The sequence below is a fragment of the Thamnophis elegans genome, chromosome 4, assembly GCF_009769535.1.
Source record: "Thamnophis elegans isolate rThaEle1 chromosome 4, rThaEle1.pri, whole genome shotgun sequence".
NCBI classification, from domain to species: domain Eukaryota; kingdom Metazoa; phylum Chordata; class Lepidosauria; order Squamata; family Colubridae; genus Thamnophis; species Thamnophis elegans.
Genome location: NC_045544.1, coordinates 121,906,945 through 121,922,014, shown reverse-complemented (window position 1 = coordinate 121,922,014; position 15,070 = coordinate 121,906,945). Strand labels below are relative to the sequence as shown.

The 15,070-nt window shown below is 43.1% G+C and overlaps 1 protein-coding gene across 2 annotated transcripts in view; it reads right to left on the bottom strand.

Annotated features, from left to right (window-relative positions):
• The window catches only part of DTX2 (deltex E3 ubiquitin ligase 2), a 41,643-nt gene extending 28,404 nt beyond the window's left edge, over positions 1 to 13,239 (bottom strand). Inside the window, exons 1-3 of one of the 2 annotated variants that reach the window (XM_032216196.1) lie at positions 13,129 to 13,239; positions 7,299 to 7,676; positions 1,200 to 1,818 (exon numbers count right to left, since the gene is read on the bottom strand). In XM_032216196.1, coding sequence (XP_032072087.1) covers positions 1,200 to 1,818; positions 7,299 to 7,578 — 899 coding nt within the window. In that variant the 5' untranslated portion in view covers positions 7,579 to 7,676; positions 13,129 to 13,239. The remainder of the gene's footprint in view (positions 1 to 1,199; positions 1,819 to 7,298; positions 7,677 to 13,128) is intronic. The other variant, XM_032216197.1, reaches the window with a different exon arrangement.
• Positions 13,240 to 15,070: the final 1,831 nt, after the last annotated feature.

Genomic DNA, 15,070 nt, shown 5'->3' with positions numbered 1-15,070 from the left:
CTTCTTGGATGAGAAGTGAAGTGTCTTTTTAAAAAAGTCCAGTTACCTTTTGAAAAAAGCATCTTTGGGACAACCATGACCTGGGAGAATCTCAACAGACATTCATAGCTGTATGTGTAACTGCATTAACAGAGATGTGTTATCGAGGCAAAAGTGAAGGAAATATTAGTTCAGATTCTCTATCCACTTTATTCTGCCAATAGCTTTCCAAGGCCTTAAGGTTTACCTATTTCAAAACCACCTCTAAATTTGGAGGGCGAGATGTCACTGAGAAGTTCAAAATGAAGAAAGACACCTGGACTTGAACTCCAATGCTGGCTGGGGAATTCTGGGAGTTGAAGTCTACGTGTCTTAAATTTGCCAAGGTTGAGAAACATTGCCTTAGAATATATAAACCAGGGCCTCACATGGCAATTTCAGTGCTAGATGACATGAATTTATTCCATTTCAAAAAGTCACCTGAGTGGATCATTAATACCAAAGACTCTGGCAACAAATTCCATAAATTAATTTACACCTTCTGCCAGGTAAATATTATTTTATTTTGGTCAAGTCCAGTATTAACTTACACTCAGGGCATCAACAATTACTGCAGGGCCAACAATGACCATAACATTCAGCCCGCACTGAAGAGAATACTCTCTCACGTCCACATCATTCATAAAGCCTCCATCTCTCTATTAATGCACTTGTAAACATCATAGAACTCACGAAATAATGAATCTGAAACATTGGGACCCTCATTCCCATCAGTGGCAGTTTCCCTGCGCTTGGAAAGTAAAAGAAATTTGCCATTTTGCTTCTACCACCAGGATAGAGAGTCACTGGGGAACTGCATTCTCTGGCATGATATTTAAAAAAAGAGGAAATGTTTCCAATCCATCAGCAAAAAAACCAACAACCCAGCAGTTTCGGACCACTGGCTTTTTCTACTAGCCAAAGGATCAAGAGCTACCAAGGGCTATTTAAAGAGAGGACACTGTCAAACAATGATAAAAAAAAGCCACAGCTGAGCGCAAGGTATCCGATTCCTGATGGCACGATGACTCTTCTGTTTTATTATCGACACGAGCCTTTCTGCGAGTCAATAACTGTCTGAGAAGCAAGATAAAAATACTGCAGGTAAGTCTATAAATAACCCTACTCATGGATGGGACATCGACATCCAACAAAGCTGGAAGACCCTTAGGAAAGCATACCTGGTTCCTTTGGGTGCTGGGTGCGCTGAGCTGGACGCACCAATGGCTGCAGATTGTGATGCTGACCCTGCACTCTGCATGTTCAGTCTTGGCATTGATCTTGCTCCAGAGAGGGCTGGTTTATTGTAAGGCACAAAGCCCACCAGAGAAGCACTGAGTCCTGAGTTTCTATTGGCCCCCTGTATCCCAGTAAGGAATTTGGGACTTGTTCCTGATGAATGTCCAGGAAGATTCACCATCGAGTGCCGATACCGTGAGGTTATGGGGCCAGTTCCACTATTCGACAAGCACTGTTGGCATGAACAGGTGGGCCCGCTGTGAGTAGGCCCTGTGGCTGCGGCTAATGGGTACGGAGAGTCCACATTCCGACGGATTCTTCGCTGGTACCCAGTGGTTTTATTGGTCTGGGTCTGTGATACAAAATCAATCCCATAATTGTAACCAAAGGGCCCAAGATCCACCTGAGGGCTACTGAGCGAGAACGCTTGCTCCAAATATACACAAATATTCATCTCGTATGGAAACCAGCTTCCTTCATCGTTCTGCCACTCCCAAACCACTCCCTGTCCAGGTGCCGAATCAAGCTGGAAGACATGTCTGTGTACAGCTCTCATGGTCCCTAAGAGGGAAAAATCATGACAAATCAGAAAATAAAATTAGACATCAAAATTAAAAGCCCTAAAGGAAGGATTTTGTATAGCCCAGGAAACTGAGTATTACCATATTTTTCGGACTATAAGACGCACCAAGATTTTGAAGAGGTAAATTTTTAAAAAAGGTTTTTTCCCTCTGCACGCCTCATTTTTTGTGAAAAATGGGGCACCCAGAGTGTTTGAAAGACTTGCAAAGTGCTCCTGGGGGCTGGGGGAGCCAAAAACGAGCAAAAAATGACCCATTTTTCATGAAAACGGGCCCGTTTTTTGCAAAAAACAGGGCATGCATGGGCTTGGAAAGGCTTGGAGAGTGCTCCTGGGGGCTGGGGGGGTTAAATGATTAAAAACGGTCTGTTTTTGCTCATTTTTGCCCTCCCCGCCCCCCAGGAGCACTTTGCAGGCCTCCCAAATCCTCTGCAAGTCCATTTTTGTGAAGGAGGCGGGGTTTCAGGAGGCCAAAAATGCTGTATTCACTGTATAAGATTTTCACCCTCTTTTTTTTGCGGGGGGGGGAGGTGCATCTTATACTCCAAAAAATACGGTAATTTGCTGTGATATTTCTCATTCACATTAAACTAGGAGGGAAAAAAAACCAAGAATGCCAGATACATTATTTGAACATTTTTGCAGCAGTCCAGTAGACCAGACATAGAAAAATCTTTTGAATCACCAGCTACCTGATTATTTTTTCAGAAGAAATGCCAGAAGTTCTCCCAAGGAGCATTTGCATTCATGGCAGCGCCACTAAGTAGGAGGATCCCCCCCTTTTTTTTGAGAATCGGGTTCAAAAGTTAAAGGCCAGTTTAAAATTGGCCAACTTCCATTGTATTTGAATTGTATTGTATTTGAATTGATAAGGTAATACAAAAATCAAAGGGTTTTACTTTGTTTTGCATAAAAAGCTAACTGCTTATCTACGTGTTATTTAAAAACACACAATATAACAATGCTCACTTTACTTTTCCCTCCTTCCTTTTTCCTTTGTATCATATTATTTATAGCTGGAGACTGAGGACAGAAACTGTCTCAACTGTGCAGCATATATTCATTTTTAAGCATTAAATATTGTCATAAATTAAACCAGTTTGGTGACATGGTTAAAGGCATCAGGATATAAACTGGGAGACCGTAAATTCTAGTCCCAATGTAAGCAATGAAGACAGCTTGGGCCAGACAACCTCTTCCAGCCTTAAAAAGCAAGCAGTGGCAAGTCACACCTGAGATCTTGCCAAGAAAACTGCAGGGACGTGCCTAGGAATTGCCAGAAGTCAAGACTGATTGAAAGGCACCAAAAAGAGGCACCAAAACCGGTCACAAATAATTGCCGTACATCCTCCACCTGCATACTGGACCCGTGTCCCTCTTGGCTGACTGCCAACAGCAGAGAGGTGACACGAGGCTGGATCCAGGCGGTTGTCACCGCCTCTCTTCGGGAGGGACACCTCCCCACCGCACTTAAGGCGGCGGTGGTGAGGCCCCTCCTGAAGAAACCGTCCTTGGATCCAGCAGTTCTTAACAACTATCGTCCAGTCTCCAACCTCCCCTTTCTGGGGAAGGTTGTTGAGAAGGTGGTGGCCTTACAGCTTCAGCGTACCTTGGAGGAAGCTAACTACCTTGACCCCTTCCAGTCTGGCTTCAGGCCCGGTTACAGCACTGAAACCGCTTTGGTCGCATTGACCGATGATCTCTGGAGAGCCAGAGATGGAGGCTATGCGTCCATCCTGGTTCTCCTTGACCTCTCAGCGGCTTTCGATACCATCGACCATGGTATCCTTCTGCGACGACTGCGGGAGGTGGGGGTGGGCGGCACTGTTTTACAGTGGTTCTCCTCCTACCTCTCGGACAGGTCGCAGTCGGTGTTGGTGGGGAGGGAGAGATCGTCCCCGAGGCCCCTAACCTATGGGGTGCCGCAGGGTTCGGTTCTGTCCCCCCTGCTATTTAACATATACATGAAACCGCTGGGCGAGATCATTCGGAGGCACGGGATTAAGTACCATCAATATGCGGACGATACGCAGTTGTATCTGTCCGCCCCGTGCCAACTCAATGAAGCGGTGGATGTGATGAACCGGGGCCTTGAGGCTGTTAAAGACTGGATGAGAGCTAACAAACTGGTACTCAACCCGGAAAAGACCGAATGGCTGTTGTGTTTTCCTCCCAAAAATTTGGCTGACGTTCCATCAATCAGGCTGGGGGGGCAAAATTTATTCCCCTCAGATAGGGTCCGCAACTTGGGAGTCCTCCTGGACCCACAGCTGAGTTTTGACCACCATTTGTCGGCTGTGACCAGGGGGGCATTTGCCCAGGTTCGCCTGGTGCGCCAGTTGCGGCCCTACCTGAACCGGGAGGCTCTCACAACAGTCACTCGAGCCCTTGTGATCTCTAGGCTGGAATACTGCAATGTGCTCTACATGGGGCTGCCCTTGAAGAGCATCCGGCGACTTCAGCTAGTCCAGAACGCGGCCGCGCGAGTGATTATGGGCGCACCACGGTTCGCCCATATAACACCAATCCTCCGTGAGCTGCGCTGGCTACCTGTTGATCGTCGGGTGCACTTCAAGGTCTTACTTACCACCTATAAAGCGCTCCATGGTAGTGGATCTGACTATTTGAGAGACCGCCTCCTGCCAATTACCTCCCTGCGTCCTATCAGATCGCACAGAGTAGGCCTCCTCCGAATTCCATCCGCCAGTCAGTGCCGACTGGCGACTACGCGGAGAGCCTTCTCAGTTGCAGCTCCGACATTATGGAACAACCTCCCCATGGAGATCCGTACCCTCACCACAGTCCAGGCCTTCCGCACAGCCCTCAAGAACTGGCTATCCCGTCAGGCCTGGGGATAGGATTACTCTCACCCCGCCCGAATGTTGAGTGAATGTTGTGTTTTTATGACCAATTTCCTTTTAATCACGATTCTTTCTTTTTAAGTCTTGTCTTGCACTCCCTTCCCTTTATTGTTGTAAGCCGCCCTGAGTCCCCTCAGGGAAAAGGGCGGCATATAAATTTGCAATAAAACTAAACTAAAACTAAACTAATTATTCAGCATAAAGAACGTAGCCACTTTTCTTACATGGATAGTCCTCAACTTACAACCACTGTTGAGCCCAAAATTGCCATTGTTAAGTGAGTTTTGCTTCATTTTACGATCTTTCTTGGCACAATTGTGAAGCGAATCACTGCAGTTGTTAAGATAGTAACAGGGTTGTTAAGTGAATCGGGTTTCCCCCCATTGACCTTGCTTGTCAGGCGGCTTCAAAAAGTGACTCGGGGACATCGTAAGTACATGCCAGTTGCCAAGAATCATCATAAATACAGGCCAGTTGACAAGGATTTTGATCATGTGTCCACTGCAAAGGTTGTAAGTATGAAAAACAATCATAAGTCACTTTTTTTCCAATGTTGTTGCAACTTCTAATGGTCACTAAACAAATGGTCGTAAGTCGAGGGTTACTTCTATATACCATATTTTTCGGAGTATAAGACACACAAAGGTTTTGAAGAGGCAAATTTTAAAAAAAAGTTTTTGCACTCTGCAGACCTCCCAAAAATGCGAAAACGGGCCTCCCCACCCCCCCAAAAAAGGGCATGAATAGCATTTAGGAGGCTTGGAGAGTGCTCCTGGGGGGTGCCCCCACAAAGGAGCAAAAAATGGCCTGTTTTTCATGAAAACGGGCCTGTTTTTTGTAAAAAAAAGTGCATGCAATGGTCATGCAGAGACTGTAGGAGGCTTATAGAGTGCTCCTGGGGGACTGGGGGGGGGGGTATTTTTCACTCATTTCTGCCCTCCCCAGCCCCCAGGAGCTCTCTGAAAGCCTTCTACAGTCTCTGCATGGCCATTTTGGTGAAGGAGGCAGGGTTTCGGGAGGCCAAAAATGCTGCATTCAATGTGTAAGAGGCATTGATTTTCAGGCTCTTTTTTGAGGGAAAAAGGTGCGTCTTATACTCCGAAAAATACGGTAAGCTCCTCCTATGGGGGATGGGAATGACATCGACTGGTGCAGTCAATAGACAGGGGAACAGAGGCAGACGCCATCAGCATCCCCCACTTCCTTCTTTTAGCCATTATCTTCATTGCTCTCAACTGAGACTCTAAATGCTTAGGAGCCCATTTCTAGATAAGCTGCTGCTTGTCTCAGGAAAGGTGGTTTCCTCTCATTTTTCTCTCGCTTCCTCTGAAGAGACCAGAATGCCTGGAAGCAGAATCCAGAGTTGTCTTTTTTTCACAGGGCGTATTTCAGATGATTTGCAGACAGTTGTTTTATTTTATTTTTATAAAAATCCATCCGATGTGCTGCAGAGGTTAATTGGCCACATAAAAATAACTGTTCTATTTTGCAGGAGGAGGGAGGGAGGGAGGAGCCCGCAAAAATAGAATGCCCGCATTTTAAAAGAAATGCAGAATCTTTTATGATTAATTATAATTGGCATTTGTCTTGGATATCCTGAAAGTAGCTGTTGGCTGCCAGCTATTTTATGTTATTTAAAATATTAGCATTGATACACTCAGAAGACAGCTATCAGAGAACAAGAATGGGTTCACACACCACACACCAGCCAAGATTTGTTTAGCAAGCCATAATTTACTCAGTGCGTACAATACTCTTAAGTCAAAAGCAAACACACCTCATTATGGCTTAGTCGGGGATGTAAACAAACAGACACAAAGTCTGCCCTTTCATAAAGCTAAAATTGTTTTATGGGAGATACCATTCTCCTTTATTTCATAATAAAAGCTGAGGCCAAGAAAATATTGGCAACCTAATAAATGAGAGTTAATCCAGGTTTACAGCTCTTTCTCAGCACTTCAGCCTGCGCCTAGAAGAGAATGCTCTACAAACATTATTCTCAACCAAGCAACGTTACTGGAATTCCTTAGTCACCATTGAGAAACACTGCTCTATATCATCATGGATGTGTACGCTATTAAGGTATATATAAGAGACATCACCCTGCCAACAAAAGTGTGTATAGTCAAGGCTATGGTTTTCCCAGTTGCAATGTATGGCTGTGAAGGTTGGACCATAAGAAAGGCTGAGCGCCAAATAATTGAGGCCTTTGAACTATGGTGCTGGAGAAGTCTCCTGTGAGTCCCTTGGACTGCAAGGCGATCAAACTGGTCAGTCCTAGAGGAGATCAACCCTGACTGCTCTTTAGAAGGCCAGATCCTGAAGATGAAACTCAAATACTTTGGCCACCTAATGTGAAGGACGGACTCACTGGAGAAGAGCCTAAAGTTGGGAACGATTGAGGACAAAACAAGAATGGGACAACAGAGAATGAGGTGGCTGGATGGAGTCACCAAAGCTGTAGGCATGAGCTTAAATGGATTCCAGAAGATGGCAGAGAACAGGAAGGCCTGGAGGAACGTTGTCCATGGGGTCACGATGGGTCGGACACAACTTCGCAACAAACAACTAAATAAGCAGATAATGTAGCTGCTTTTTACCTGTATCTTGCCGGAACTGGGTGAGACTCGGTAGGTCAATTATGTAGGGAGCCAGAGTTGAATCAGCCTGTCCCAAGGGTATACTGCCATTAGCAGGCCAGTTTCCCAGTGATCGCCGGCCTTTCACCATGAGAACCTGGAAAGACTGCTCAATGTAGCTGCACACGTTACTTCGGTATGGCCTCCACCTGCCAAACTCATCCTGCCACTCCCACACAGCCACTCCTGGATCCGTGAGGGACGGTGGTGGCCCAGCAGACGTACTAGGCAAAGTTGCCATTTTTTAATAGTTTTTGCCCACTTAAATGGGCAGGAACCTGAAAGTGGGGTCACTTCAGAATCCAATTGGTCATCTTCAGCAACAATACCTTGACAGACCTGTGGTGGAAAAGGAAAGGAATCGTGAGATGCTAACCATTATTTCTCAGCTGTTAGTAGCTGACCTACAGTGCATGAGTTGGATTAGTATCACCTCTTCCAAGACATATTCTATTTAGCTTTTTAATTCCTGAGCTACAGTCTGCTAATACAAATAATCTATTTAGGTCAGGGGTGTCTAAACTTGGGAACTTTAAGGCTTGTGGACTTCAACTCCCAGAATTCCCCAGACAGCTGGCTGGGAAATTCCGGGAGTTGAAGTCCACAACCCTTAAAGTTTCCAAATTTGGACATCCCTGCACTAAATGATATCAACACTACAGGCTGGTTTTGGAAGAAATAAAAATCCCCTCAAATTTCTTCCATAACTGCCAAGAAAACTACTGTATAACGGTGCCTCCATGAAATCACTAGGTTTGAAATGAGTGTAAACTCCTTGTTAAAAGGGAAAAAAAGGCAAAGTCGATATTCCAATCCAGTCTATTATGCCACTCCCAGGATGCACCATGGGAAGAAGACCGCCCCGACTTCAAGGGAGGGCAATAGGAGGGACCGTGGGCTTCAAGGACTACATTACCCATGAAACTCCGCGCCACGTCCCCCGCATGGGCATCGAGCAGGAAGGGGAGGGACCATGGCCTTCAAAGACTACATTTCCTGCAAAGCTCCGCGCCACGTCCCTGGCTGGGGAATTCTGGGAGTTGAAGTCCACAAGTCTTAAAGTTCCCAAGTTTGGACAGTCCTGATCTAGGTTTTAGAGCTGTCTTTACAATGTCTGCTTAAATTAAGGTGAGCAGACGTCCCGCTTTTGGCGGGACAGTCCCAATTTTTAACAATTTGTCCCGCATCCCACGTTGTTTTAAAAAAGTCCTGATTTTTTTTTAAAAAAAATTAATCAAGAACACCCCCACCCCCCCGGTCAATGGTGTCCCGCTTTACCGATGTTAAAATCTGGTCACCTTAGCTTAAATATACTTTCTACTTCTCTGGAAATCTGATTCTATTTCTGCTGCTGGAACTGTACTTACAGCTAGAAAGTTACCCTATCATTCAACCATAATCCCCCACTCCTGTAATTTAAGCCCATTATTCTATTCCTGGAACATTAATCATATAAATCGCTGCTGGGGGAAAAGGTGAGTAAGTAGCAGTGAGAGAGAACGGGAAAGTTAGGTCTTTGCTGCCACAGTTATTAAATTAACTATCCCTAGCACTAGGAGAAGTACACCTTTCATAAATGGCTGCTAAATCAATGGTCGTAAGTTGAAAACTGTGTGTAATTCTGATTCATTGTACTCTTCAGTGGTGCAATAGCAATGTAATACAGGTAGCCCTCGACTTACAATAGTTTGTTTAATGACCAAAGTTACAACAGCGCTGAAAAAAGGGACCGATTACCATTTTTCACATTTATGATCTTTGCAGCAGCCCCCATGATCATGGGATCAAAATTCAGATGCTTGGCAATTGGTTCATATTTATGACCGTTGCTATGCCCTAAGGCCTTTCCAATCTTTTGACAAGCAAAGTCAATGGGGAAACCAGATTCACTTAACAACTGAGTTACTAACGTTAGCAACTTCAGTGATTCACCTAACAACTGTGGCAAGAAAGGTTGTAAAAAGAGACAAAACTCCCTTAACAAATGTCTCATTTAAGAACATACATTTGGGGCTCAATTGTGGTCGTACGTCGAGGACTACCTCTACAGGGCTACTTCTGAATGATTCAAATGCAGCCAGCACTAATTGCTTTTAATTTAATCTGAGAAAATCCAGATGCACTTTTTAATATTCTAAAGAACTGGCAATAAAACTGCTACATCATATTCATGACGTATATCACAACGTATACCTAATTCTGTGCATCGTTCTCCCCTATGGGATGAAAGAGTTTAGTTTGCATTTTCTTAATAATCTTTCAACTCCTAGATTTTACAGCATCCAAGAATGTGCAAGAGTTATAGCTCAGCTGTTTACATAAAAATCTCTGTTGGCTCATTATACTCAGAATGGACATTGTACTCAATGATATCTAACAAACAAACTGAGCAAACAATCTATATTGCTTAAGTATATGCAAATACTTAACAATTAGTTTGCTTTCCTCTATAGTAACACTCAAAAAGCAACTATAAAAATATTGATCTGCTCAAAAATATATGATGTGCATGGCTGGGCTCACATAAATCAAAACAAAATAAAACATATTATAGAATTGTAGAATCATAAGGCTGGAAGGGACCTTCTAGTCCAGTTTATTCTTCAAAATCTCCAGTGATGGAGCACCTACAATTCCAGGAGGCAAGTTGTTCCATTGGTTAATTGTTCTCAGGTGTGCTATGTGATCTTAGCCTAGTTTGACCTATCTCATAACGAGCATAGACAAACAGATCATGACTAACTTACAAAGGGATCCATACAAAGCGGAAAGAAAATACTGCATGTTATAGTTTCCTCACTCGGTTGCCTGGAGGCAATGCCTGGTTATTGCAAACCAGGTGAGGACACAGTAATGCTTGCCTTACTTGCTCCAAGGTAATTCAGTCTTACTGTGCCTCTGGATTAATTCTGTAACCACCTTATACATTATGAAGGTTGGGATATAAACCAATGGCTGAGGGGTAACTGTATGCCATTTTTAAATCTATGAAAAACACCAATATTTATCCAAGATAGTAATATTGTCCTAAGCCATAGTATGGTCAGAGTAGTTTTGGTTAAGCACGTACTGTATATGATTGTTTTTGGTTTAAGAACCATTATTACACAAACCATTTCTTAGCCCACTGTATGACTCAGTGCAATGGATCACTAGGAATTTGCCAAGTGATTCAAACTAAGTACCTAAATTGGTTCATTAAAATGACAATCCCTGAGCATTATAAAAGGTCAGGGAGTATTTGATTATTCACTGTACTTTATGAATAACCTGGGCAACAGATTCTAGCCAATTACCACCATTTTTATGATGCATTACTTTTTGGAAATGAGTCCCGAAGCCTTCAAGAGAAAAATGCACATTGTCCTGTTTCCCACCTTTCATGTTGACTGGAGATTACAATACAAAAGACATACTTTGGAGTAGCAAGAACTGGGAAAATGTTGCCATGATAGCCGTTTCTTCTTCTTTCCCATCCCTTACACATTAAAAATGTCTACATTTTTATATGAACATAAGCAGGGGAATGCAGAGAATTCAGACATGACCTGTGCTAAAAAGCTAATGGCAAAACCAGCAGATTTTAACCGCCCTAATGGTTCAGAGGAAAGACTGTCTATCTAGTGGCCTGTAACTATCAAGAAAAGCTACTTTGGAGCAAAGTCATAATCTTCAGCAGCAAATACTCAGAAAATGGTACCTCTAGGCATTGAGGTTAGCTCATATATACTCTTTACTTTAGGAGAGGAAATCTGACACACACCTTTTTAAATTACCAAATAGTTTACACACTTGCATGTTTAAATAAAAGTCTTATAATAATTTATAGAAAACAATCAAAGAATGTAAGAGTAACTGACAAAATACCACATGCTTGTTATTATGACCACAAGCTTAATCATCTCCTTTTATGAAACAGAAAAGATACCCATTCTTACACAAACACAGCTTCTTTACACAAACCCACAGCTGGGAAGAAAGGTCAAATTACCAAATATACAGTAATTCCTTTTGGCGTAAGAGACAGCAAAACAACTGTCCAATCCACTTCATAGGGTTGTGGGGAAAACAGGAGGCAGGAATATTAACTATGTCTGCTGCCTTGAGTTCATACTCACTCACTCTCTCTCTCTCTCATACACACACACACACAATGTACACGCACAGTGACCACATTTTCTTAGAGAAAAAAATAGAGGAGAAATATGAAAAAGGGGCAAATGTAAAACAGACGCATAAAAGATAAAACTAATTATTACTTTGATTTACAAAGGAAAATTCAAGAGCAAAAGCCAGAAAGTAATTAATTTAAAGGACATAATAAAGAGCTGTTTTTTAAAAAAATAAACTGTATGATCACTGTAGATAGATGGACAGGATAAAAATATAATCATCAATAGGCCACCTCTCTTTTGGCAAGAGTTAACACTGTGAATGTGCTGACTGGCAACTAGGAAACCTGATCCAGACATAACATTTCCACTACAGAGAAATGTAGAGTTAAGTTTCTTTCTTCTTAAACTAAGCTTCCTGGTTACTCTTATTGTGCTCAGCTGGATTATCCCAGAGAGAGAGGTGAAAAAGAAAGAAACCAATACCCTACTGTCTTATGCTTTGTCGAGAAAGGCAGTGGTGTACAAAAGCATACAAATAGAATAGAATAGAATTCTTTATTGGCCAAGTGTGATTAGACACATGAGAAATTTGTCTTTGGTGCAGATGCTCTCAGTGTGCATAAAGAAAAATAAAATAGAATACATTCATCAAGAATCATAAGATACAACTCTTAGTGATAGTCATAGGTTACAAATAAGCAATCAAATTACACTAGGAAACAAAATGTCATCACATGCTGAAGATAGGGTGACTTAAAGGTTATACCTAAACTCCCGCTCCATCGTGGAAAAAAACACCCCAACTCATTCCCTCTTTCAGTCTTTCAACCATGCTGGCTGGGGAATTCTGGGAACCAAAGTCCACCCTGTCTCCCAAGTTTGTCAAGGTTGAGAAACATTGACTTTAAGCTAGGGGTCTCCAACCTTTGCAACTTTAATTAAGCCTGGATGACTTCAACTCCCAGAATCCCCCCCCCCAAAGTAAACTATACATGATTAGTTTAGTTACTCTAGAAAGCCCACTTTCTCATCCGTCTGTAAGGCCGGAGATAAGCATTTGCTTTTAACTATTTAATATCAGGCAAGCTATAGAAAGGAAAATAGCACAATATTCAGAACTGCTTTGTGCAATTACTTTTTGAGATCTCTTCTAATAACTGCTAGAGAGTATTTTGCGTTAAAGGGCTCTAAAAACATATTTCAACTTGTTAGCATTAAACTGGATGCTGGAATCATCCACTAATACCATTCTTGTGTTAGGGAACATGGTCATATCCTTTACAGCAGGGGTCTCCAACCGTAGCAACGTTAAGCCTGGAAGACTTCAACTCCCAGAATTCCCCAGCAGGCTTAACGTTGCCAAGGTTGGAGATCTCTGCTTTAAGCAACTACGGGAGTGACTGTCAAAATATGAGGAGGGGAAAGGAGGTAAAGAATCAGGCACCCCCTTTCTCTCCCCACAGTTTTTGGGAAGTAAGGCAACATGCCAGACCAAACAGTCCCCTCCCCTTCCTTGCACCTCCATTGAAAAGGTGGTTAAAAAGCCTTCTGCAAGATCCTCCTTCGGCAGAGAATTCGGAAATTTATTCTACCCCTCCCCTCCTTGGAAAGAAATCCGCTATCAACCCCTCACCCCCACACACCCCACACCCTCCACACCCCAGCCGAGGCCTCACCTGAAGCGGCTACCGGAAAAACACTCCAGAAGAGGGAAAGCGGCAGCTTTTTAACAATTCCCGCATCGCCTCCTCCGGGTGACGGAAATGCGCACGCGTCAGCCTTGTCCTCCGCTTCCTGCTCGACGCGCCCATCTTGGGGGACGTGGCGCGGAGCTTCGCGGGAAATGTAGTCTTTGAAGGCCACGGTCCCACCCCTTTCTGCTCGACGCCCATGTTTGGGGACGTGACGCGGAGCTTCACGGGAAATGTAGTCCTTGAATCCCACGGTCCCTCCTACTGCCCTCCCGCGAAGTCGGGGTGGTCTTTTTACCGCGGTGCATCCTGGGAGTGGCATAATAGACTGGATTGGAATGTCGATTTTGCCTTTTTTTCCCCCTTAAGAAGTTTATACTTATTTCAAACCAAGTCGCCTCCTAGTGATTTCATGGAGGCATCGTTATACAGTAGTTTTCTTGGCAGTTGTGGAAGAAATTTGAGGGGATTTTTATTTCTTCCAAGACCAGCCTGTAGTGTTGATATCATTTAGTGCAGGGATGTCCAAACTTGGGAACTTTAAGGGTTGTGGACTTCAACTCCCACAATTCCCCAGCCAACTGGCTGGGGAATTCTGGGAGTTGAAATCCACAAGCCTTAAAAGTTCCCAAGTTTGGAGATCCCTGATTTAATGGCTTTCCACCCAGGTTCTAACCATACTTAGTTTTCCAAATTAACCAAAGCTATTTCCAAACCCCAAAGTGTCCAGATCATTGTGAATACATAGCTTCTTTTTTGGTTGGAACTTTGAATAATCTTATACTGGTAAAGCTAACATTGCAAATGACAATTCATATTGATAGAATTTTTTACATTCCTGTGTTTATTTTCAATAAATAAAGCTTTTAAAGTAACATAAGGGACAAATAACATGGGTTTTGTTATTTGTTAACTAACATAGCTACTTTGTATTTTAATCTGATGTATATTCTTTCTTTTAAAGTGATGTTCAAGATTTATTAGCTTTTAACATTTAACTGATAAACAAGCTGGAGACTAGCTCTTGATAAGAAAAGTTTGTTAGTACAAATTGGGGTCTGTCTTATCTCTTTTGGGAACCCTAAACAACCTTTCTCCTTACAATGTATTCCCCTTCAGACCTCATTTTAATAAACATGTGTGCTATTATCCTGTTTAGGAAGTTAAAACCCAACCCTCTCCTAGAAAAATGAAATATCTGGGAAATATTGAAAAGGCAGAATATTATATTTCCCTGAATAAGAAATGAAGAAAAATGTTTTTAGGCAGGAAGCAGACTCACTCTTAATAGCCCCCACCTCTGTCAATGGGCAATTAAAAGGCCTGAGCCAGTCTATTCTACATAACAAAGATCTACTCCCTTCAGGTCCAGGATGATGGGATTAAGGCATGATAGTGATGAAAGAAATGTCCTTCTGGGTTCAGCTCCAAGTGGGGAAAAAGTCACTGGAGACATGGAGGCTGCTTGGAAAGATGGTTTATTGTTGGACAGGACCACATGGCTTGAGCCCTAAACAGAAAAGGTGATCACATGCTTCAATGTTGGTGGAGAAGAAGAGAAGGGCTGAGGGAGGGGCTTGCTAGGCTTTTTATAACCTGTTCAGTCCCACCTCTCTGTTTCCTGTTCCTGTGTAAGAAATGTATTCTGATTGGTTGTCAGACTCCCATGGGCCCATGCAGGGGCAACTCTCTAGGCTGTGTTTTGAATCCAGGTTTGGTTGAGTTCTCAGATGCCATGTGGTCAGTTGGGGCCAATATTATCATGCTTCCCTGTAGCTGGTGGAGAAGTCTTTATTATGTAAAGTGAACTAGCTTGGCCTTCTTAATGGCCCATTAACAGTGGGGATGGGCAGGAAGCTACAGGCAACTATTCTGTCTTTTAAAACATGTTTCTTTTCATATCCAGAGAAATATTCTGCCTTTTCAA